This window comes from Moschus berezovskii, chromosome 20 (assembly GCF_049115385.1).
Source record: "Moschus berezovskii isolate FMDL1 chromosome 20, NW_MosBer_1.0, whole genome shotgun sequence".
Taxonomy (NCBI): Eukaryota; Metazoa; Chordata; class Mammalia; order Artiodactyla; family Moschidae; genus Moschus; species Moschus berezovskii.
Genome location: NC_142479.1, coordinates 41,167,583 through 41,192,458, shown reverse-complemented (window position 1 = coordinate 41,192,458; position 24,876 = coordinate 41,167,583). Strand labels below are relative to the sequence as shown.

The 24,876-nt window shown below is 50.9% G+C and overlaps 1 protein-coding gene across 10 annotated transcripts in view; it reads left to right on the top strand.

Moving 5' to 3' along the window:
* Nucleotides 1-24,876, top strand: part of GAS7 (growth arrest specific 7) — a 204,920-nt gene that overhangs the window by 150,184 nt on the left and 29,860 nt on the right. For 8 of the 10 annotated variants that reach the window (XM_055407095.2, XM_055407146.2, XM_055407074.2 and 5 more), the window contains exons 4-5: nucleotides 9,880-9,965; nucleotides 18,083-18,136. In XM_055407095.2, coding sequence (XP_055263070.1) covers nucleotides 9,880-9,965; nucleotides 18,083-18,136 — 140 coding nt within the window. The remainder of the gene's footprint in view (nucleotides 1-9,879; nucleotides 9,966-18,082; nucleotides 18,137-24,876) is intronic. The other 2 variants (XM_055407078.2, XM_055407127.2) reach the window with 1 other exon arrangement.

Here is a 24,876-nt window from a genome sequence, read left to right as displayed (position 1 = left end):
GGCATTTCCCGGCACGCTGCCTTGTCCTTTGTTGCTGTTCTTGTGTTTTTTTAACAATAGGAATGCTGGTGTGAATACTGTGAGGTGTGGCCCTCTATCCTGGCTGGCTCCAGGCCACCCAGACACCAGAGAGAAAACCCAGCTGTCTTTTCTGACCATGGCAGTGGGGCGGGGGGTCCCGGAGCAGGGCAGGGAGAGGCTGGGGCGTGTGAGAAGACAGGTGATAACCCTGCACAGCCGGCTACACGGGGCTGCTGGAGCCCGTTTGGGAAGCTTGCCCTTTAGGTCAGTGCGGTCAGCTCTCTGAAGGCTGCTGCCCTGGCACTGTCCCCAGAAGCATCCTGTCCCCTCTTTGCTGTGGATGGAGCTATCCCCCAGAAGGAGGGTTGGGAAGAACACTGCCCAGGGTGCCCAGGCTCTGAGGGGCCCAGAACGGTGGGAGAGGCTCAGATCCAGGGAGAGTTGCCAGGGTGGGCAGTGCATTAGACAGAGAGTGTGGCCCCCGACTTCCCTCTGCCTCAACCGCCGGGGGCCCGGGGCACCTCCTTCCCATGTCCCTGGGATCCCAGGTCTCTGGCAGATAGGGCTTTGTAGTCAAATAGAGTTGGAAATCCTGCCTCCTCTCTCTACCTTCGGAGATCGCACATCAGCTTGGAGAATGCCTGGGCTGGACCCCATTTAACTCGGTGTTTCTGTCCTTGTGTGTGTGTGTCCACGTCATGCTTCAGCTTCTTTGGCTCAGCTTCTTCTATGGCTTCTCTTCTCCGACTCCGTAGTGGTTCTCAACTCGGGGCTGATTTTGCCTTCCAGGGGACTTTCTTGGATGTCACCACTAGGGGATGGTGCTACAGACATCTAATGGGGAGAGGCCAGGGGTGTCCCTCAACCTCTGACAGTACACAGGATAACACCGCCCCACCGCAAAGGGCTGTCCAGCCGTGCGTGTCAGCAGTGCCGGGCTCAGAAGCTCTGTTCTAGAAGAACTCAGAACCTCAGCTCAGAACCACTCGGGGGTCAGCTGATGGACCACTATGACAATGACAATGAGACATGACAATGAGAAGCAGCCACAAAACACGCAGGACCCCAGCTCTGGATTCTCAGACCCACATTTCTGGGTTAGTTTTGTTTTGTTTTTAAGATTTGTTTGAAGATAGCAGTTTTATTCGGAAAAGGCAATGGCAAGCCACTCCAGTACTCTTGCCTAGAAAATCCCATGGATGGAGGAGCCTGGTAGGCTGCAGTCCCTGGGGTCGCTAAGGGTCAGACACGACTGAGCGACTTCACTTTCACTTTTCACTTTCACACATTGGAGAAGGAAATGGCAACCCACTCCAGTGTTCTTGCCTGGAGAATCCCAAGGATGGGGGAGCCTGGTGGGCTTCCATCTATGGGCTCACACAGAGTCGGACACGACTGAAGTGACTTAGCAGCAGCAGCAGTTTTATTTATTTAATTAATTGTTTTGACTGTGGCATGTGGGACCCTTCTGACCAAGAATGAAACCCACACCCCCTGCAGTGGAAGTGCAGAGTATTAACCACTAGACCACCGGAGAAGTCCTCAGACCCACATTTTATTTCCCAGTTGTAATATCTTGGAAGTCAGTGATGTGTCCTCGTCTAATTGGAAGCATCCTTTTTTTTTTTTCCTCACTAGTACTTAAAATAAGTGTGCCTCTAACAACCAGTGACATCTTAGATTTGTGATATTGCAGCTCCTTAGATTGAGGCCTCAGGCACATCCCTGCTCCTTGCCAGGCCTCACTTTGCCCACTTATAAACGGGAGGAAGACATGGCCGAGGTCCCGTCCAGCCCTCCATGGTTGTGGTTTGTGGTCCTCTCTACCCTGAGGAGTGAACACATGCGTCTACATCTACTCTCCATCCGCCCTCTGGGGTGGAAGAGAAGAGAACCCACCAGTGAGGTTAAGGCAGGATCTGTGATACCCTGACCTCCTCTTTTCTGGTTTTTAAATAGAATCTTGAAAAATAAAGCAATAGCTAGGTTGGCATTTCTCCCTACAGGGGAGCAGCACCAAGATTTTCCCAGCCTTTCTTTCCTTCCGTTTTATAAGCAGCTTTCAGGAGATTGAATTTTATTGTAGAGAGAGAAATAGACTTGATGAAGACATGAGGTTGCTTCAAAAGCTGACCATGTCCATCCTCAGGTTCCTGGAGCTGTGGACGCCTCGCCTGGAGACCACTCAGGGCCCTGGATTGAAGCCTCTTTTGTTCTGCTCCTGCTTCTGCAGAGCAGGAGTGATGGAGTTGCAGCCTTTCCATTCAAAAAATGTGCAGATGTTGTTCTCAGTACCGGGGGTACATCCTCAGGCAAGCCAGACTTGTGGTATCCCTGGTCCCAGGAGCTACATTCTAATGGGAAAGTTGGATAAACAGGCAAACGTGAACGTGAGCAGATGTTCGTTGCATGGTTGGCAGGACAGAGCATGTGACTGGGGCATCGGGGGCAGCCTCACTTTAGGTCAAGCTTTAAAGACAAGGAGGAGACGGTATGTGTGGAGGGTGGTGGTGGAGTGTTCTGGGCCAGGGGACAGCTGGTGCAAAGGCCCTGGGGTGGAAGTGATCTTCACATATTTGCGAATGGAAAGCAGACCAATGTGGCTGGAGGGTGGGGGACAAGAAGAAGGGTGGTAGGTAATGGGGGAGGGGAGTCAGGGTCCAGAGGAAGGTATTGTTGGGATTTCCTTCTGAGTGTGAGGGTTGGGATGGGGGTGAAAAGCAGTGGAGGTGTCTTGTCTTTCTAGGAAGCTGCCTACTTGAAGCCACTGGGTAGCTCTTGGTTAGCAGTGATGGGGTTGGGGGTTACCTGCAAGGTGGGTGGGGGCATAAGGATGATGTGGAAGAAAAACATAACCACGTTTACTGACTACAAGCATCCCATATGGTCGTTCCTGAAGATCGTGGAAAAACAGGCCAGGAAGAATATAGGTGGGAACCACAAGTGAACCCAGCCAAGCCAAGCTTAGATAATGCCCCTTGAAGGAGGCAGAGGGGTGGAGGCGACCTTGGGGCTCAGGTTTACTTTTTTTCTTTTGGCCACACCACTTGGCTTGTAGGATCTTAAATCCTCAACCAGGGATTGAACCCATGCCCCGGACAGTGAAAGCCCAGAGTCCTAACTACTGGGATTGCCAGGGAATTCCTTCAGGTTTACCCTTGAGTTGAGCTTCTGAAGAGGGTTGGGAGGACCACTGTGGACAGGGCAGTTTGTTGTTCTTAGTGCAGGTTTGTCAGATGCCTGAAGCACAGCCAGCCAGGTTAGAGCTGGGGAGAGGGACCTGAAACACACCCAGTACCCGCCCCCCAATCTGGACTCCACTCTTGGAATGTTGGGGGCCGCTTTGAGTCAGCGCCGGACCCAGGACTTACCCTGTGTGGCCTCCTCTCAGACCACAGTGGGAGCTGTGTTTATTCAGTAACTTTATTAGAAGCATTTAATGCCAGGGTTTCCTGGTAGGGTCCATGTAAGTCAGCTTGAAACCCCAACAGAATACCGAAGGCTCTGTTCAGTAACTACTGCATGTATTAAAAACCATCTTTGGGCTGATTTAGCATGCCATGCAGCAATAATGATTTATATGGAGAGAAATAGTAATAGCCTGATGGAAAGAAAACATGAGTGAAAAATGAAGTTCTGGGAATTTCAGGTATGAGTTGCTGGGTCCAGTGGATGCCAGCACAAACCAGTTCTGTCCTCTAGAACTTTCTGCACTAATGGAAATGTTCTGTCTCTACCCTGCCCAGTATGGGTAGCCATTGACCACACGCGGCTCCCGAATACTTGAAATGTATCTGCTCTGCCTGAAGAATGAAGTTTTCATTTTATTTAACTTAGTACTTTTCAAGTTTTAGAATGATTTTAGGCTTACAAAAGAAAATTGTGAAGATAGTACAGAGAGTTCTTATATAGCCTGTACTCAGTTTCCTGTAATGTTTTATTTATTTATTTATTTTTTGGCCGCACTGCATGGCACGTGGGATCTTAGATACCCAACCAGGGATGGAACCCACACAGCCTGCATTGGAAGGTGGAGTCTCAACCACTGAACTTCTAGGGAAGTCCCTCCCCTAATGTTAATGTCACATTACATAACCTCAGTCCATTTATCACAACTAAGAAATCAGTGTAGTACAGTATTATTAACTAGTCTGAATTTCATTTGATTTCACCAACTTTTTCAGTGTTGTCCTCCTGTTCTGGGATCCCATCCTGGGTACCACCCTGCATTTGAATGATATTTAAATTTAACATGTTAGAATTTGAATAGCCATCTGTGACTGGTGGCTGCCCTATCAGATGACAGAGCAGGCAGGCATGGAGAGTGAATTCCTTTCTGAGCTTCTAGGCCCGGACAGACGTGGGTTGAACTTGCATTGTGTTTCCCTTTGGGATGGAGGAAATCTGTCTCTTATTGAGCTGCCCTGGGAGTGGGGGTGTTGGGAAGCCTGGGTTCAGATACTGGCTTTGCCCGGCCTGGGGCTTGACTATGTTGAGGGGTCATGCTTGGACAAGCAGCCTGCCTCCAGCACCCGAGGAAAGCCAGATTGCAGGGGAGGGAGTGAGGTCTGTTGTTGATCAGGGAGGGCCCGCCTTTGAGTCTGGAGTACATTCAGGCAGCTGTTCCCCTCCGTGAGCAGAGCACCCCAGAAAGGGGGCTTCAGAACCCAGGCCTCACCCCCAACACATCTTCTTCTCCAGATCAGGAAGCCCCAGCCAACCCTTCCCTCCCACATAGGAGCAAGCAGAGACCCTGGCGCGCTGCAGAATTACAAGCTGCCAGACCCAGAGCGCTTCCGAGGCTCTCAACGAGGAATCACTGTTGACCCCAGGGGAAGGGCACAGGGCTTCAACTGTTCCCTGAGAAACACACTCCTGTTAGCGTTGCAAACAGGAGCCCTTGCAAAGTCCTGTTTAACCTTTGATAACCAGGACAATAGACTCAAATTTCCAACCTTTCACATCCATAGACACATAAATTGTGAGTTCTCTTTGGGGGAATACGGTTTACATCTTAGACAACCAGGGAGGCAGTAGGGACTGGGTAGTCAGACAGAAATGTCAAGAACAGAAGGATTTCCAGACCAGAGGGCTATAAATGTAAAACCTCTTCCCAAGCAGACCTGACCAAATGTGGCACATACCTGGGAAGGCGAATACAGTGAAGAACATCCTTTTAAGGCCACACAGGGCATAGTGGGGCAGCGAGGCAGGGATGGTACCCACCTATCTGGTGCAGGTGTTTGCCTTGGTAACCTGACTTAAAACCTACTTTCCCACAGCCCCAGCTGCATTGCCCAAAGTGGGTTCCATGGCAGCACCTCTGCTTTCCTGGCAACCCCCATCCTGGTTCTTTGTGCTTGTAAGCTTGGGACTCCCATGCTACTGCCTTGGTTGAGATTCTCTGAGCATATCGGCATATTTTAAAAAGGCCTACCGTCAGATCCTGCCCTTTACTTTCACTGCGGGTCACTTACAAGGAATGTCCTGCAGAATTAGTTGTTGTCACCTGCCTGGGAAGATACCCCGTTCCTCCAGGTTCAGATGTCATAGGAGTGAGATGAGAAGGATTTTGAGAACAGGGCTTCCCAGATGTCTTTACATTGAGGAAAATAGTTACTTATCTATTACAGAGAAAAGGGAGATGAGCCACACCCGCAGGAGGTGTCTAGGGCTGGTTTTCTTATTTGGAAGAGTTAAGTCTTATCTTTAGGGTGTTTTAGAGAACAGGACCTGGGCATTGGAGCTTGGAGGATAAAACCATCTTACATGGCAAATGGAAGTTGGGGAATGGAGTCAGAGTTACAGGGAGGGGGTGAGTTTTGTCCCCTTTTCTCACTATAGAGAGCCCTCTCCCAAGCCCTCTCTTTGTTTAGCTTCTCATAAAGAAGAATGGAATGTGTGTGTGTGTGTTTCTATTTGTATTTGAAGTTACTAAAGTTACTAGATAGAGTTTTCTGTTCCCTTTTCTTAAAAACAGCTGAATTTGGTATTTTATTATGTTTTTTTCTTGTATCCCCAACTGAATTATGGTCCTTATGGTTATGAGTGATCCTTGACTATATTTTATTTCATTTTTACCCCGGGAGGCTGGAGGCCTCTAAAGCACCCACTTCTGGCCGTGTTCAGCTTTGACCTCACCCTCAGTAAGTCAGGGGGCCCAGCGGCATGGGGGTGCCCATCGGGACCATCTCGGGCGAGCTTTAACAGTTCAGATCCCCAGGGATGAAGGTGCAGGGACCGTTGGAGTAAAATGCAGTGAGACAGGGGATCAGAGGAGAGGTGCTGTATGGGGAGAAATGGTTGAATGGAAAATTAGATTTTCTTTCCCAGTAATTGTTTTGACATGAGCGGTAATTAGCCAACCGCTGACAGGCCAGAACTGAAGTGAGAACCAGGGGACGGATTAGAGGCAATGCCACTGCATTAGATGGTTCCCGGCTGCCGTTGGCGTGGGGGCCGCCGGTCTGGGGGAGGCTGCGGGCAGGAGAATGGCATGTTGAGGGTGCACTTGTGGGGGTGCCGTGGTGGGAGAAAGCGGGGATCAGAAAGACTCTGCCCTCAAGAAGATGGGGACCGCCTTGGGTTACAAGGACCCAGTAGCATTAAAGGTCTAAACTAAGGCCTGCTCAGGTAAGAGCTTTCAGATTTCATTTTCGTAGTCAACTCAACTGTGGCTCCATTTTTGTTCTTGTCCTTGGTGGATTTTAGGATCAGGGAAATACTGACTTTGCAGAATAAACTGAGAAAGTCACCAGGTATATCTATACTGTGCAGTGTGGGCCTATATATTTCTTTCAGGAGTTTGAATGACTTTGCCTATAAAACCATCTGGATCTGATGTCTTTTGACAGGGAGGTCCTTTTTCAAATGTTTTCCTCGTTTTGGTGTTTCTGGTATTCTTTGAGATCATTTTGATCATTTGAATCTTATGGAAAGTTTTGTATTTATTAGCATAGAACTATAGATCGAATCTCTTGCATTAAAAAAAAGTCTCTGTTTGCAGTCTTGACTCCCAGTTCTACGCATTTATGTCTTCTTTTGCTCTCAAATTAGGCGGATCTGCCTTTTTATCTTTGTCATTCTCTACCCCTCAACCAGCCAGAGTTGCTAATATTATCCTGTCTCCTAACTTATTAATTTCTCTTACCATACTTACATCCTTTTCTCATGTTTTCCTTGGATTAATTTTATTGGCTTTTAAATTTTTTTTCTAAATTCTTGAGTTGAACGTCTAGTCCATTTATTTTTATTCTCTTGGCCTTGGTAATGCAATAATTAAGGCTATGAGTTTTCCTCCAAATATAATTCAGGCCCTTTCCCATTTGTTTTGATATGTTCTTTTTCATTATTTTCAAAACATTGTGTAATTATAGTTTGAAACTGCTCTTTGACCTGAGATTACTTTTTAAGAGGGCATTCTCTTCAGTGTCCATGCTTCTAGGGTCAGGGTAGTGGGGAGATAGGACCTTGTCTATTTGTTCTTTCATTATTTCTGTCTTCGTTTATCGCTTTCCAGTCAAAGAATATGTCTTGCGTTATTTATGCCTTTTGCAATTTATTGATACTTTATTTACGGCTTAAGTAGGCCCAACATTTTTAATGTACTGTGGCTTCTCAGTAAAAAGAGATTATCTCTGTTTATAGGGTATGATGTTTAATCCATCTGGTTCAATCAGCCTTTTAAATTAAATCACTGAGACATTCCACCTCCTGACTTTTGTCCACGAAATCAGTCCTAGACTGAAGGCAGTCTTAAGGTTTCCTGCTCTTGGCTTCAAATTCTCCAGCATTTGCGTTTTGTCCGTTTCAGTGCTGTGCTCCTTGAGAAGTTAAGCTTCTTGAATGTTGTGACTGCCTCATAGGTAGTATTTATCTACCCAGTCTAGTGTGCCGTCGCTGTCACGGCCTGCGCCAGCCTGAGTAGGTTCTCCTCTGAGGCCTCAGTGTTCAGTGATGCCCTTGGAATCCTACCCCCCACCCCTGCCTTTTACCTGGAGGACTCTTGGATAGAATCAGCAGCTTCTTGAGGGCCCTGAGTGTAGACCAGGAGCATGGTTGGCCACGTGAAGCTAACTTGTTTCTTCTTGTGTCCTAAGCCACTGCCCTGGGCCCCAGCTGTGTGGCCAGTGTTTTGTTGTCCTGGTATGTCTGTGCCCACCCTTCTTCCAGAGTATCCCGCCAACTGTCGGATCGGGAGAGACCCAGTTACCCCAGGAATCTGCTGAGTGCACCTCTGCTCACAGGTGCCCTGAATTTTTCCCTGCAGTTGGTGGAGAATGGGGGACACACCCCCAGCATGAAAAGGGCTCTCCATGGCGGGGCCTTCACACCCCATTGCTTGCCTCTGGCCCTTGCCCTGAGAATGGGCAAATGATAATAACTAGCAATGGCAAGCCACTCCAGTACTCTTGCCTAGAAAATCGCATGGACAGAGGAGCCTGGTGGGCTGCAGTCCATGGGGTCGCTACTAGTCGGACACGACTGAGCGACTTCACTTTCACTTTTCACTTTCACACATTGGAGAAGGAAATGGCAACCCACTCCAGTGTTCTTGCCTGGAGAATCCCAGGGACGGCGGAGCCAGGTCAGCTGCCGTCTATGGGGTCGCACAGAGTCGGACATGACTGAAGCGACTTATTAGCAGCAGCATAGTCCCTCCTCCTTTACCTCCTCTGTCTCTGTTGGGTGCTGGCAGCAAGACCCGCAAGTGGACATCGGACTGTCCATCTTTCTTCAGGCTTACCAGCAGTGTATGTGTTGTAGCAAATCCTCCAAAGCCTGGGGCATCAGGAAGATGGCTTTCCTGGTGTCCAGAGATCATACAAACTTGGGGCTCAAGGCCACTAGATTAAGGAACTCCGTGAAAAGAGAACTCATCCATTCTCTTTTCATGAAGTGCTTTATAATTTAACGGCTCCCTTCTGCAGGTGTGGATTTTCATCCCAACAGAGTAGACTTGGAGATTAGGTAGAAGTGTTCCCATTTTACAGATGCAGAAGCTGAGGCTTCAATAACTGTATCCATGAGAGGGCAGGGCCACCTCTGGGAACTGAGGATGCGTGGTCCTCAGTGTGTATGTGTGATATCAGGACCAGGCAGCAGTGTTGGGGGCTTTAAATAGGCCCCTCTGGGAGCCTTGAAGCCATAGAAATTGGCAAATACTACAGACCAGGGCTCCCTGTCCTCCTTTGAAGAGCAGGAATATCAGCTCATGTTGGGAGCATGAGTGAGTATCATAGGGATAGACTTTTAGAGCCTTGAATATTCTTTTGTCTTAATTCTAGCAAAACCAGGACTCATGATGGCTGTCATATAATCCCCTAACTCTTAATTAGCAAAGCCAAATTTCCTAGAAACCCATGAGGCCAGTTCTGTTGTCATTAAACTGACATTCCAGTGGGTGATGGGGAGGAGGTCCTCAAGGAGGAAGTCCTTGGGCGGGGAGTTATTGGGGGGGCAGTGATTTGCAGGAGGGTGGGGTGTCCCCACCTGACTCTAAAGAGAGATTGGACCCTTGATCCGTACCAGTGATCACTCCCGATGAGGTTATTTTTGGTGATGACTGTTGAACTGTGATGCCTCTCCTCCTACTAAGCATCTTTCTTTTCTTTGGTTCAAAAAGGTCCCCCAAGAGATCGTTAGTTGGGGGCTGGGGCTTGGGAGATGCTCTCAACCCATCTCCAGCCCCACAGATAGGAATGAGATCCAGAGAGGTGGTCCCAGCTGTGCAAGACCCCTCAGAGGCAGACAATGAGGTGGGAGAAGGGTCTGCAGCCGCCCCTGTGGTCTGCAAGGTCGGAGGGGCCTGTCTGTGGCCAGCACAGCAGCATCTGAGTGGTGTTTCTGTCCCCGCAGTGAATGGATACCACACGTCAGGGACCCCAGCGCACCCTCCCGAGACTGCCCACATGAGTGTCCGAAAATCCACCGGTGATTCCCAGGTAAGGGGCCGTGTTCCGGGAGGTAGGGGCAGCCCTTAGGTAGGTCTAGGGAGGCATTGTTAGAATGGGGACACTGTAGGGGTCCAGGTAGCTACAGCCCAGTCCTGCCCCAGGTAGGAAGAGGTTGGTATTTGGGTCATTCCAATGTACCGTGATTGCGAGAAAGCTGGTGTGATTGTGGTTTGGTTTTCTCTAGAAGTTTAAAATGGTAGGGTTTTTTTTTTTTTTTTGGCCATGCCACACGGCTTGAGGGATCCTAGTACACCAACCAGGGATCGAACCCGAACCTCCTGCAGTGGACATGTGGAGTCTTAACCACTGGACTGCCTTGGAAGTCTCTGGAAGTTGAGGATGCTTTTGATGGATTGACGGGGATGGGATTATAACCTCTCTGTGCTGGGGCAGAAGGTTCCATCCTGCTGTCTGGATTCCTAATAGAGTCCAGATTTCCCAACACTTTAAGAATATGGGTGAGTCCAGGCCATTTTCCTTCTCTGCATGACCCTTTCCCACCCCCAGACTTCACCCAGAGTGGAACTGAGTCAAATATTTTTGTCATATTTGATCATCCAGAGAGGGGTTGCTGCAGGGTAGAAGGACACGGGAGTGTGTTTTAAGATTCCAAACCTGTGTTCTCATCTGTCATCTCAGCTGACACTTGTGCAAACATAGGAAGGAGGTGTCAGTACTATTCCCGTGTTACAGATGTGGCCATAGAGTCTCAGACCAGATAAGTGACTTGAACAGGTTGACACAGTTACCAGGTGGTCAGATCGGAGTCGATGCCAGGATCTTCCAGTGGCCTTAAGCTCTGTCTAAGAAATTGGGAACAGGTCTTATGTGGTCCATCCATGAATTATCCGCAAGATGTCCTTAAGCAGAAGCCTCCAGACCAACCCTTTCAGGAGTTAAGATGCCAGGCCCCAAGAATGGTGGTGGTGGTGATGTGATAACAATAGTTGCTTGTTGTCAGCAGCAGTGGGTTCTGTGTGCCTGTCCCTGAAGGAAAGACCTTGTGGTCAAAGAGGATCCAGTGTGACACTTAGCTGAAATGCAGGTGAGAGGGATATGAGAGTACGTGTTAGGATCCAAAAGATAGTGAACTATGCCCGGACAGGGCGAAGTCAGAGGAAACTCCAATGGAGGTTCATAGCGGTCCTAACGTGCAATTCGGTCATCCAACCTGGGTATATGGGGTGAGAAATCTCAGAAACCTAATTGTGTTCTTCTCTTAGGAGGCTGAGCATTGGGCTCAGGTCCATTCAGTTCAAACTCTGGAGGAGAATTGGGACATCTGAGTGAGGTGGGGCTCCATGTGTATTGATGGATGGACAGATCACTCCGGGCCTCCTGTTAGAATGCAGATTCTGATTCAGGAGTTCTGAGGAGGGGCCTGAGGTACTCTGGCCGAGCCCCCAGGGGATGCTGCTGCTTCAGGTAGGGGGACCGTGCCATGCCGGGCGAGCATCCGGGCACAGTTGGTCATGGCAGCATGTGTGTGTCCCCTTCATCCTCTGGTCACAGCACACGCCACAGCCCTGGCTCTGTGTGTTTCCTGCAGAGCCCCCCTCTCAACACAGCCCATCGGGCTGTTCGAAATGAAGCTCATATGCCACCCAACTGCGGAGTGTTTTCTTGAGACGTCAGCCCAAGTTCTGCCGTGGTTTCTCAGCAGCTAGAGAGGCACTTAGGAAGGATATTGGAAACAGCCCCCTCTGCCCCTCAGCCTCTCATTCTTCTTTCCTTCTCTAATGACACATGATTCCCCCATCCAGAACATTCTCACGTTGTTACTTAATCATTTAAAGCAACATGTATCCTGATCCGTATAACCTCCTGGGAGGGCAGTTGGACATTGTGTTGCCGTAAGACTTTGACCCAGGAATTTCCCTCCAGGCATCTGTTCTTAGAATACACGCAGGGATTTTGATCTGTGTAAAGCTGTTCACTCGGGCATACAGCCCTTGACCCAGCCTAACTGTCCAGTAACAGGGGATGGATAAAATGGATAATGGCACTCAACGTCTGTCTGGCCAGCAGTACCGTGCAGCCATGAAAACACATTCTTCTGGAGAAAATGTCCTGATTTAAGAAAATGCGGAGACCATAATAGTGAATGAAAAAAGCAGAACGAAATTGCATATATGTATGTATGTTCAGTCGCTCAGTTGTGTTCAACTCTTTGGAGATCCCATGGACTGTAGCCCACCAGGCTCCTCTACCGATGGGATTTCCCAGGCAAATGTACTGGAGTGGGTTACCATTTCCTCCTCCAGGGGATCTTCCCGACCCAGGGATCGAACCCGCATCTCCTGCCTGTCTCCTACATTGCAAGCGGATTCTTTACCTGCTGAGCCATCCGGGAAGCCCCAAAGCTGCATTTATGGTCCTTCTTGTTTGGGAGAAGGAAATCTATCCATACATGAAGACACGTGACTGGATGAAAAAATAAACCCAAACATTGGTACTTCTGTCCAGTTCTCAATCAGGGGACAGTTGGCAATGTTTGGATATTTTGGTTGTCACACCTGGGCAGGGGGTTTTACTGGCATCTAGTCAGTGGGACCAGGGCTATTACTAAGTAAGGTGCAGGACAGCCCCACACCAAAGAATTCCCCAGATTGAAAAGATGAAGGGTGCTGAGGCTGAGAAACCTTGGTCGAAGGTGATGTTTATTTTCTTTAGACTTTTAAGTATTTTTAAAATGTTCTAAAATAAACACATTTTACTTTTATAGATGGCAGGTACAATGAGAACTAAGAAAGAGAGAGTTAGAGGTGAGGTGCTGGGGATGCAGGAAAGGTCTGCTCCGGACACCCCAGCCTGAGCGCTGCTTCAGGACAGGTGGAGTCGCTTGTATTCCTTTTTTGGATGGTAACATTCAGAGGTGAGGTTTCATCAGAGTAACAAAAACAAATAGTGAAGCAGGTGGAGAGAACAAAATACACGTGTCCACCAGTTTGCAGCACAGTGTCAGCCTTTCAGGCTGTGAAAGTGTTCGTGTTCCTGCAGAGCTGGCTGTCCGCAAAGGCACCAGAGAACAGCCGCAGAACTAGGTTAAGAAGGGTTGGTCTTTACAGAGAGCACTACAGATAAATGGTCCTCAGAATATGTGTAAGCGCACTTCAGCAAGCTCAGTGTTTACTCCCCCATCCCCGGCTGTCAGCTGTAATTAATGACAATTATCACCTAATAATATTACAGGTGGCACAGTGGTAAAGAATCCACCTGCCAGTGCAGGAGAGGCTAGAGATGTGGGCTCGATCCCTGAGTCAGGAAGATCCCCTGGAAGAGGGCATGGCAACCCACTGCAGTGTTCTTGCCTGGAATAGTCCATGGACAGAGGAGCCTGATGGGTTGCAGTCAGTGGGGTCACAAAGAGTCGGACGCTACTGAGCGGCTTTGATAGATCGAGCGTGAGCACGATATTGAAAGAGTGGATGAGTGAGTGAGTGAGTATATGAAGAAATGAACACATGGCCATTTGAGATGCTGGGTCAGGGGAGATACGGTACCTTGTCACACCTCTCTTGTGCTTTTTTTACTACTGCCTGTTGGCTGCCCCTCCTTGAGAAAGCTAATCAAGAAAATTAAAATGTTGGGCAGGTTGGCGGGGGGGGGGGGGCATGTGTAATCTTCATGGAAACCAGAAATGTGTCTGTACCATTGTGGGTGGAACTGAATGGCTGGGTGCCCTGCAGCCCTGGAGGGTGCCCACCCTCCCCTCCCACCCCTAGCTCCAGGAGACCTGAAAGGCTGGGCATAGGTGATGGCAATCTGGTGCCACCCAGTGGAAGTTTGTAAGTGTACAGCCCTGGGGCAAGCTGCCTGGGTGATGGATGCAGGGGACTTGATGGGAGGTTAGGGGATCAGAGACTGAGAATAGTCATGCTGGCCTTGGCAGAAGCACATCCGAGCCTGTCCCCTGCCTGCCTGCCTGCCTGCCAGGGCTACGGTGATTTTAACCCCCTCTGATCCCTGTGCAGGTACGGGGAAGGCAAGGAACGTGCCCACCAGAGCCTAGACTCTCTTGTGACTCACTTTCCAACTTTTTTAGCTTTCCATGAACTGTTCCCCAGGAAGGTTATCTTTAGATGCAAGAGAGAGGAAAGGGAGTGGGACCAAGAGCTTGGAAACTTAAGGGACCCGTTGGAGGAGACAGTGTGTGATGGAGGAAGAAGTGAGATTCTGAGAGCTCATTTACTCAGTGGGGCTCCTCCTTCCCTACTTGGTAAGTAGCTCATGTTCTATTGAACATGTATTTCTTTGCCAGGCACTGAGTCACAGACAGATAAAGCCCTTGTCTTGTCAAGGTTAGGGCTTCCCTGGGGTCTCAGATGGTAAAGAATCTGCCTGCCATGCGGGAGACCCGGGTTCAATCCCTGGGTTAGGAAGCTCCCTTGGAAAAGGGAATGGTTACCCACTCCCATATTCTTGCCTGGAAAATCCCACAGACAGAGGAGCTGGGCGGGCTATAGTCCATGGGGGTCACAGAGTCAGACATGACTGAGTGACTAACGCTTACACTTGATAAAGGTTAGTAGCTGGGGCTGGAGAGAGACAAATGTTGATTTCCTATCGGCAGTGATGGGGCTGGAGGGGAGTGTGTGCTCTAAAGACCTGATCAAGTGGTGTTGGAAATGTTTGGAGATGGGCTCTTTAATAAAAGCTGAGACTGGAAAAATCAGCAGAGGTTTAGCTTAGTCGAGAATGATGGTAGGGGAACAGCATTCCAGATGGAGGGAACAGCATATGTGGATGTTTAGAGGCAATGATTTTGAAAAAGCCATAAAGGCCAAGCGGGACTATGGCTTACTGTGTTAGCAAGTGTGGGGAAGGCAGAAGAGGAGGCCAGAGAAGTCCTCAAGGCTGTTTTGAGGAGCTTGGGTTTTGTTTTAATAGTGCTGGAGCCACTGAGAGGTTTCACACTGGGTTCTACCTGCTGAGGGTGTGGGAGCCAGATTCTTCACATGCAAGGGGACCAGGCTCAGAAGACATCACAGAGCCAGGGGCCTGTGCACTCAGCTGGGAATGACCAACCATGATCTCCCAGGCACTGCCTCATCTGTCACCACCCTTGATGGGTCCTCACAGTGCCAGCCAAGCAGGCCAGGTGAGGCCAGGAAACCAGGCTGGAGAGAGCTTTAAAAAAAAAAAAAAAAGAGGAGAAAAACTTTCTAGAATCATAGGAAAGAGAAATTTTTTTAAAAAAACAAAGTTTTGTTAAGGACATTTGTAATCATTTATAAGAGTAGAATGAATATTATAGTAAAGGAGCAATGGGCCAGTCATTTAACTTTAGCAGGAGACTTGGGTTTGATTCCTGGGTCAGAAAGATCCCCTGGAGGAGGAAATGGCAACCCACTCCAGTATTCTTGCCTGGAGAATCCCATGGACAGAGGAGCCTGGCAGGCTACAGTCCATGGGGTCACAAAGAGTCAGACGCAACTTGGCGTCTAAACGGCAGCAGCAGATTCATGCATAGACACATACACGTATGTGAGATCTGTGGGTAATAGTGTCAGGCCGTGTGCACGCTCTGTCTCCTAACAGCCTTCTCTCTGCCTTTAAAGCATCCGTGATGACTGTGGCCTAGTCTTTGACATCCAGTGGTGATGTCTGAATTCCCTGCACACGTTTTATAGACCTTCATCTGTTAAAAAAAAAAAAGAATGCTGCCCCTCCTCCGTCCACCTTTTGGAGTAATTCTTAGAGGTTATTATTCATATTAACGCTCCGGTGGTCCCAAATGTGGGTGTGGAAGCCCCTTTGAGCTGGTGTCTGTGTCCTTTTGTTATGTCACACAGTTTGTCAAACACTTTTTTTACCTCCTGGCACAGGAGCTCCAGGTCCACCTGGCCTTTGGAACTAGTCGATTCTCCAAGGAGCCTGGGTTCCTTTTAGTGGGGCATCATATTAAAAACCACTTCTGAAAAAAAAAAGAAAAAATAAAAAAACATAAATAAATAAAAACCACTTCTGTGTACAGCTGTGCCACCCTGAACACATCTGATCTCGGAAGCTAAGCAGGGTTGGGCCCGGTTAGTACCTGGATGAGAGAAACCACTTCATTGTAGCAGGCGTTCTCATTGCACCGGGACCCTTTCAGTGGAGTGCTGCAGGGTGTATGTGTCTGTGTGTGAGTGTTTGTATATATGCATGTGTGTGATGTGTATGTATATGACATTCAAACAACAACCACAGGTCACCAGCAGCAAAGACATGCGACCACCCGAACGACCCTGTGACCCCCGTGTGCAGCACTAGCCAGAACTGCACAGCTCTGAGGGCAGAGACCGGCACCCACACTTAGAACATCCCCACCCCTCCTCACAGTGCTATTCCTTGCCCTCGTGTCCTGGCTGAGATTCTGGGGAGGAGGGTGACCTCTGTGTCTAGCATCATCCCGGACAGCCTCAGACACAATGGTCCCCAAGTCAGTGCGTGTGGATGACACAGATGTTTCTTTGGCCCCTGCAGAGACACCTGGAAAAATAAGAGATTGTCCCAGATTTCTAAGTGGAGGGATGGGGAGGCAGGAAAAGAGTCGTTCGGGCTTGGGTGTCAGTTTGCTCTGTTTACCTGCCTTGTGTCCTTGGACACGTTGGTGTCTGCAGACCTTGGTGTCCTCGTCTGTACAATGATGGTGATGCCAGTAACTTCCTGGGGTCAGGAGGACTCGGGGGCATGTCTTCAGCTAATCTGATGCCTCCAGAGCTCAAGGACTACTGGCAACAGGTAAAACTGAGGCTCAGAGCCGAGTTAACTCGACGGGATGTCAAAGCCAGTGAGTTCATCTTCTTGTCTATGAAACCATGATGTATAAAGGTTCCTTTGAGCTGGACAGTCCAGGGATGTCAGTTTTCAGTAGTGAACTTCAGTTACCGGACATGGTAGGTCTGGGTGGGAGTGAGGGGACTGAGGGTGGGTCTGGTGGGGAAGAGTCTGGGAGTAAGGGGACCGTGGGCAGGAACTCTGTTAAGCTCCTTATTTTGCCTGATGAGCCGTTGGGTTCCTGAGTCGGGCTGGCTTCCCCTTACCCCCACAAGACACTCATCTTGCTGGGTGATCCAGGGCTGTGCTGGCCTGGGGATGGAAGCTGTTGGTTCCCTGGGGCTTGCTAGAGAAGCTTTTTCTGGGCCTTTCCTTGTAGAGGCCTAGCAGCCACTTTCTTCCATCCCACTAGAGACTGAATAAGGCTGTGAGTCCCAGGATACACTTGCAACCCTCGACATGAAATGCTCGTACACATGCCCAGCTCGACACGTGGCTCAGGACAGGAGTGCACATCCCACGTCTTGCTCAGGGACCCCACTGAGTCCCTAATGGAACAGTTGATGGGACAGCAAAGATCCAGACCTGACCTTCCCTGTCAGGGCTGTAGACTCTTAGGATCAATGTGGTGTTTTCAGCTAGCAATCCTGAATTTTCCATTCCAGGGTCATCCAGGGTCTAGAGGCAAGCTGCTGAGGTCCGGTGGGCCCAGTGGTCCTTGGGATGAGGGTCTTCTTGCCGGCAAAGGAAAGACCCCAAAAGGCAACCCCAAAGTCTGAAAGGAAGCTGAAATCACAGCCTCCCTGCTCTTGGGGTAGGGAGGATGACAAGTCACGGAGGTGTGGCCGAGCACCCCAGTCCACAGTACATGGATCCAGGGTGTGATATGTTGGACAAGGTGGGGAATTTGGAATAAGATGTCTTGTTCTGAATCCCGTGCCAGGAGATGGTGGCCCTTAGTCCGCCTTAACTCTCTACTCCCGGGTGGATTCTGCAGGTGGAGACAGCGCTCAGAACTGCTTACCAGCAGAGGGCAGCTGAAGGGTTAACGCTCCCAGCCACCGACGGGGGAGACGAGGAGGCAGACCTGCTTTGAAGCAGTGTTCTCAGAGCTCGTGTTGGGAGGTTTACTCCAATTCGCCTTCAAGCCAGGGCATGGAAGGCTCCTGCCTGCCCCCTCCCAGAACATGGTGACTTAGGGGTTAACGGCAGCTGAAGGAGCATCCTCGAACTTCCCTGGCACGGGGCTTTTAACCCATCCCTCCACCTTCAGGAAACCCGAAGGAAATAGGATGTCCAATATGGAGAACAGTTCTGACGATGTTTCTTGCCTCTCTCCCCAGAACCTGGGATCCTCGTCACCAAGCAAAAAGCAGAGCAAGGAAAACACCATCACAGTAAGTGGCTCCCGCACGGCAGGTGGGGTGGCAGGCTGGGACTCTGGTCCACAGCTGGGCTGTTGCCATGGCAATGTGAACCTCTGAGTGGAAGCGATGCCCAGCGTAGAATCTCGGAAGTTCTAAAGCTCGGATGTAGCTGAAGTTTCCCACCACCCCTTGCCGCCCCCCGCCCCTGCCCCCTGCCTTGCCCCAGCCCTTCTTCTGTTGATTTCTTATTTCACTTTTTCTCTCCTGGCAAACAAGTGGAAGGATGGTTCTCGGAATAATGCAAAAACCATTTTCCGCAGGGCGGGCAAGGGAAGGTGGTGTGCAGGAGTGGGTTGGAGGGGGTGGACTGTGCTCTGAGCAAGTGACGTGACATGTAAATTACAGCCATGGCAGGGTGGCTTTTGTGCGGGGTAACTTCTGGAAGACGTCAAAGTTAAAAGCAAGAGAAAGCACCCTAAGAATAGAGTTCCTGATGGGGAAGCAGGCAGTTTCTGCCTATAGCAGCCATGCAGTCTCCCAGGGCTCTTCTGAAAGCCCCCCAAGACTCACCGGCGCCCCCCACCCCATGGAGGCTAAAGAGGCCCACCCCCCATTTCCCTCCCCCGCTGTCCCCACCTCACATCGCCTTCTGTTTGGGGAAAGCTGGCACTGAATGTCAACATCCCTCCACGAAGAGAAACAACTTGTCCGTCTGCTCAGACAGACTGGAACTTGGAGACGGGAGAAGTGTGGTCCTGGGTATGCGGGTTTGACCAAGTGCCGCAGAGCTGGGACCGGGGGATGGGTCCCTCAGGCCCCATCACACAGTCCTTGCCATGCTGCCCACCGCCTCGGAGATGGAAGTGACAGGGAGACCCCTGCCCCGGCTCGTGCAGGCTGCACATCCACGTTGGAGGAAGAAGCAGTGGGCAAGCAGTGACAGTAACAATCATAATCGCTGCCCCTGCATGTGCATTTATTATGCTCCAGTAGGATTCTGAGCACCCATTCTAGTCTCCAGTCACTGAAGGAGGGGCGGGTGATTGGACCAAGGTGGGTGTGGGGATGGGGAAGCCAGGGTGTCAGTCACAGCACTTCTGAGCTGGACAGCGACCTGGGGAGGCTTTCCTGGCCTCTCTGTGTCTCAGTGTCCCTGTCTGCACAATGGGGAGATGGTGGGTGTGTGTGCCCTAGGGATGGTGTAAGCACTGAGTGAGTTCATACCTGGAAAGCCCTTAGAACAGCCTGGCACACCGTAGGTGCTCAGTTCACACTGGTCTCCTCATCGCCCTATTTACAAATGAGGAAACTGAGGCACAGAGCAGGCCCTCACCCAGGGTCACAGCTCGGAAGCATCAGGGCTTGAGACCTGTGCTCCTTTTTTTTTTTTCATTAATTTTTATTTGAGTCGAGTTGCTTTACAATATCATGGTAAGTTTCTGCTGAGCAGTGAGGTGAATCAGCTGTATGTATGCATACATCCCCTCTTTTTTGGGTTCCCTTCCCGTTGAGGTCAGCACGGGGCACTGAATGGAGTCCCTGAGCTCTACAGGAGGCTCTTAACAGTTATCTGTTCTGTCCATAGTATCAGTCGTGTGTATATGTCAATCCGCACCTCCCAGTTCCTTCCACCCTTCCCGTCCCCCCTTGGTATCCAGACATTTGTTCTCTGTGTCTGTGTGTCTATTTCTGCTTTACAAATAAGACCACCTATACCATTTTTTTGTCTTCCCTGGTGCCTCAGAGGGTAAACCGTCTGCCTACAATGCAGGAGACCCGGGTTCGATCCCTGGGTTGGGAAGATCCCCTGGAGAAGGAAATGGCAACCCATTCCAGTACTCTTGCCTGGAAAATCCCATGGACTGAGGAGCCTGGTAGGCTACAGTCCATGGGGTTGCAAAGAGTCAGACATGACTGAGTGACTTTACTTCATACCATTTTTTTAAGATTCCAGATACATGCGTTAATATACAATATAAACAAATACTGTATATTAAAGCATATATCTGAGACCTGAACTCTTACTACCAGCAGTGTCCCCCTGGAAGTTGCCCCCTGAGTTGGGGGACCAGGCGACTCATTGTGGGGCCAGCGACAGTTTCCTTGTTACTGGAGCTGATGGGCAGGGCGTGGGAGACCCCCACCCCACCCCACCCCCTGGGCAGACCTCCCATAGGTGCATCTTTACAAAAAGCCCCTAGGGTGCTAGGGCAAAGTAGGAGTTCCTAAAGTTTCTTAAAATCGGGAGAAGAAAGTGCACGAGAGGGAATATGTAAGCATTGTGGAAGGAGAGTGAATAGAGAAGTGAGAAGGGGACAGCAGAGGGCTGTGCCTCCCTTGGCTGATGCTGTGCCTCTCACGGGCTGGGGCCTGGGTCTCCTGGCAACTCACCTCCTCCATCCCTGCCTCACCACCTTCCCTTCTCCTTTCCACTCCCCTGCATCACTGCCTCCCATCCAGAGCCTCAGGGGTACTTGTTTAAAATGCGGGTTCCTCCGTTGGCCCCTCGGGGTGAGGCTGTAAAGTTCGGGTTGTAACCAGCATGCCCAGGGGTTTGAAATAAACACTCAAGCCTTAGGGACTTCTTGCTGGGGAGACTGAGGAGGGGCACACAGCGAGTGAGTATCAGAGCCCCCCGGCTGTGGATCTGGTTTGCCGGCTGCCAGCCCAGGGGGCCCTGCTCATCTCCAGACCAGAGGTGGGTGTCCCCGCTGCTGGCCGGCGGAGCTGAAGACCTCTGTACCTCAGCTCTCTCCCTCCCAGGGGAGTACTCTCTCTCCACTCGCAGCTCCTTCCTCTGAGCCCTGAGTCTGCGGAGCTCATGGTTTCCCTGGGAGGCCTTGTTGCAGGGGTGGGGCTGAGGGGATGTTGCAGGGGTGGGGCTGAGGGGGAAGCGTGGAGCTGGGGCCCAAGCTTCCCACCTCCTGGCATGTGGGATTGGGGGGAGGGTCCTCTCGCATGGTCTGACCCAAGGAGCAGAGATTTGCACACCTGTGTGGCAATGACGGATACAACCAGGCATCTGAGTCTGGCTACCAACGTGGCTGAGATGCAAGGACCCAGGTTCATTCTGATTCTCTGGCTTACCCCCCTCCACCCTCCGCCCTACTGGGTCTGGAAGAAGTTTTGAAGAGGCAGACACAAGCGCTGCTTGACAGCAGTGGAGGCCTGGGTGGGGCTGGCGGTGAGTGGGCTTGATTGGAAGTGACGGGTGGTGATGGCAGTTCACAGCCCTCGGCACCAACATCATGCATCAAAATCTAGAGGATTCGAGAACAGATGACAGCTAAGCCAGCCAGCCACACTCGTGCCCTAGAAAGAGGAGTCTGGGCTCCCCTGGTCCTCAGTGGTGTGGCCCCCTGGGGCCCAGGGCCCTGGGTGGGAGCTTGGAGGCCGGATGTGTGTGCACCAGGGGGCATTTCTATTCTGCTTCCGTAGGTCCCGCTCTGGCTTTTGCCTCTTCCGTACCCTCCCCATTAGCCTCTCCCCAGGAGGAAATTCTGTAGAGCAAGGAGATCAAAGCAGTCCATCCTAAAGGAAATCAACCCTGAATATTCACTGGAAGGACTGATGAAGCTGAAGCTCCAATCCTTTGGCCACCTGATGGGAAGAGTCGACTCATTGGAAAAGACCCTGAGGCTGGGAAGGATTGAGGGCAGGAGAAGAGGGTGACAGAGGTTGGGATGGTTGGATGGCATCACCGACTCAATAGGCTTGAGTTTGAGCAAACTCCAGGAGATGGTGGAGGATAGGGAAGCTTGCTTTGGGTGCTGCAGTCCATGGGGTGCGAAGAGTGGGACAGGACTGAGTGGCTAAACAACAACAAAGGAGGAAGTTCAGGGCCCATTTAGATGTAAAACCACCATCTTTACTGTGCTGAAGGCGGCCTCTGCCTCCAGGGAGGCCTCCATGCTGGGCCTCCCCGCATGATGACCCTTGGCTGGATTGCACTTGTATTCAACAGCACCATGATTGGATGCCTTTGTGGTGACTGTAGCCCCCTTAAGATGCCCCCCAGAGAGATTCTGAGGGCTGCTCTTGTGGTTCTGCTGGAACCCCAGCTGCTCAGTGGGCCCACTGGGAGCAGAGCAGGTCTTACTACGGTTACTGGGGGCTGGAGTCAGTCCCCGAGAGAAGATGCTGCTGGTCAAGGGTGATGATCTTGGGAGCAAGAGTGGGAGGGACCCATGACAATACAGCGTAGAAGGCATCTTCTTCTGCTCTCCCATCCAGCACCCCTTCCTACTTGCACCCCTGGGCCTTGGATGGGGGCATGGCATAGTTATGTCTAAGCGTGTTAGAAGGTCGTGTGACACAGGTTAAGGGCCAGGTTAACCTGGCTGGCTTCTAACCCTGGCTCCACGATTACAGATAAAGTTTGCAATTACTCATTATTTCCTTGTTTGCCTTCCATATCAGGCTGTAAAACCGTCGAGGGCAGAGACCACCCCTTCTGTCTCTAACCTCTGTTCATTGTACTGACAAACACTGACAGCTCCCATCCCTTGCCTATGCTGGGACACAGCAGGGAGCAGGGCAGTTTCCTCCTCCCCTGGTTCAGACTCTCTGGCAAAGAAAGAGAGATGCTACACAAGCAGTCAGGAGAAATACAATGCATGTGTGCAAAGTGCTAGAAAGATCTACCCTAGTGCGCAGCACCAGGTAGCCCTTCAACAAAGGTTTGCGTGAACCGCGGACGAGCAAGTGTTCCTGGTACAGCCTCATGGATGCAAATACTTCTGCGACCCTCAGTTAATCAAATGAGGCCAGTGTGACCCAGCTCATGGGGTTGCTGGGAGGATGAAGTGAAGATCCACCAAAGCTCTTGGCAGGAATTCTCCCAGGAATTCCACGCGTTTTACAAGTGCCTCCCATGGTGGGGGTCAGTGAGGTGCAGTTCTGGAGATGCCCACCAGAGGGGGTGCAGGGCTCTGTGAGGATTCAGGGATTCCTGTGAGATTCCTGGGCCGGAGAAACACCGAAGTCAGGGTTGACTGAGTGGAGACAGGCACTCTGGGGCCACTGGCCAGTCCTCTGAGGGCCAGTGCCCTCAGAGTGGCAGAAGCCGCAAGCCCTCCCCCAAGCCCTCTCCCCCAGCCCCATTAGCTTTCCTTCAGTGATGGTTACAGGGCCACTACGTGTGGGACCCCCCCCTGCCTTCTAGACCCTGGACAACACTTTCTAGAAGACCTTTATAGCCCCTCTGAGTACCTTCAACCTCCTACTCCATGATTCTTAATGCCCAGTGTAATGTCATAGTTTGTCATTATTACATTTGCTTGCAATTGCCACGGGCTACATTATGAAATAAAATAAAGATGGGCTGTGATCATCATTATTTGTTGAGGCAAGAAGAGCTGGAAAGTGAAATAAGGGCCATGTGAGGCTGTGGACTCCGGCCCTGCTTTCCAGAAGGAGACTCCCCTCTGGACATTCTCTGGGGTGTCAGCCTGTACAAGAGGGTTTGGGAAGACCATTGCCTGAGCTGGGCATTGAGAGGCTGGCTGTCCCCCGAGACTGCAGGCCAGTGATGCCTCTGGTGGCTGTGGGATGGGCACTGGGGAGAAACTCCCCACCCCAGGGTTGCCTTGGGCCCCCACCTGGACCGTGGTGGAATTCCGTGCTCCCCCTGTTCAGGGCTCTCTGGATCATCCCTGGCCATGGTCCTGCCTCCTGCATCATGTTTCCTTCCAGAGCAGGACTCTGCCCTTACACTGGCCAGATGCTAATTTCTGGAAAGAGGGGGCTCTTTCCTTGGCTGGAATTTCCCCTGTATTCTGCCCTCCCAGACTGCAGGAGGGGGATTTACTGGATTTACTTCCAGCCACCCCCGAGCCCCTAAACCAGAGGTTGCAGCTGGGGACCCATGGACCTGACTCGACTGGCAGAGGAGTTGCTTTGACTTCCAAGGGGTTGTTGCTGTTATTAACCATGAGTGAATTGCTAACATTGGAGAAGGGGACTGGCAACCCACTCCAGTATTCTTGCCTGGAGAATCCCATGGACAGAGGAGCTGGGCAGGCTACACTCCATGGGGTCACAAAGAGTCGGACATGACTGAGCAGCTAACACTTTCACTTTCAAGCATTGAGATACTTCACCTGTAAATCCTTATTCTCCACTGCTGTCAAGTCATCACATAAGCTGACAACCCTTCATTCTAACTTGACAGCAGTTGGCAGGAGCTGAGAGGAATCTGCTCCCCGCCCCCACAGACAGACCCTCCCCACCCTACCCCACTTTTGAATGTGGAGGCTGGTCACCCCCCACAACCTGAGCTGCAGTTTCCATGATGTGCAGCCCCACACTTGTTTGCATGGCTTTCTGGCAATGGAGTTTGTGGCTTCTATTCAGAACCTCGGGGATTTTCTGCACTGTTCTCCCCCTGAACGTCTGACGACTCCCACTTCAGCAGTTGCTGGGATTGTGATGAGGGTTAAAGACTGCCGGGGCTTAGGCCTTGCCTTCCTGAGGCCTTACAGCTCCCAGAACAAATTAGCAGACTCTCCAGGAGCAGATGCGGGGCTTGAAGCAGCATCAGCAGGGTCAGCGGCGAAGGCACAGCTGCCAAGCAGGGAAAGCCAGGAGTGCTGCAGACAGGCTCGGGCAGAAAAGTCTGAGACAGAGCCCAGGAATCTCTGCACTGCTCTCTCCTGGGCCAGCTAGCCCCAGGCACACACCCGGGATTCTCATTTCAGCTCTCTTTGTTCATAGAATGTATGTTGTTGTTCAGTTGCTAAGTCGTGTCTGACTCTTAGCGACTCCATGGA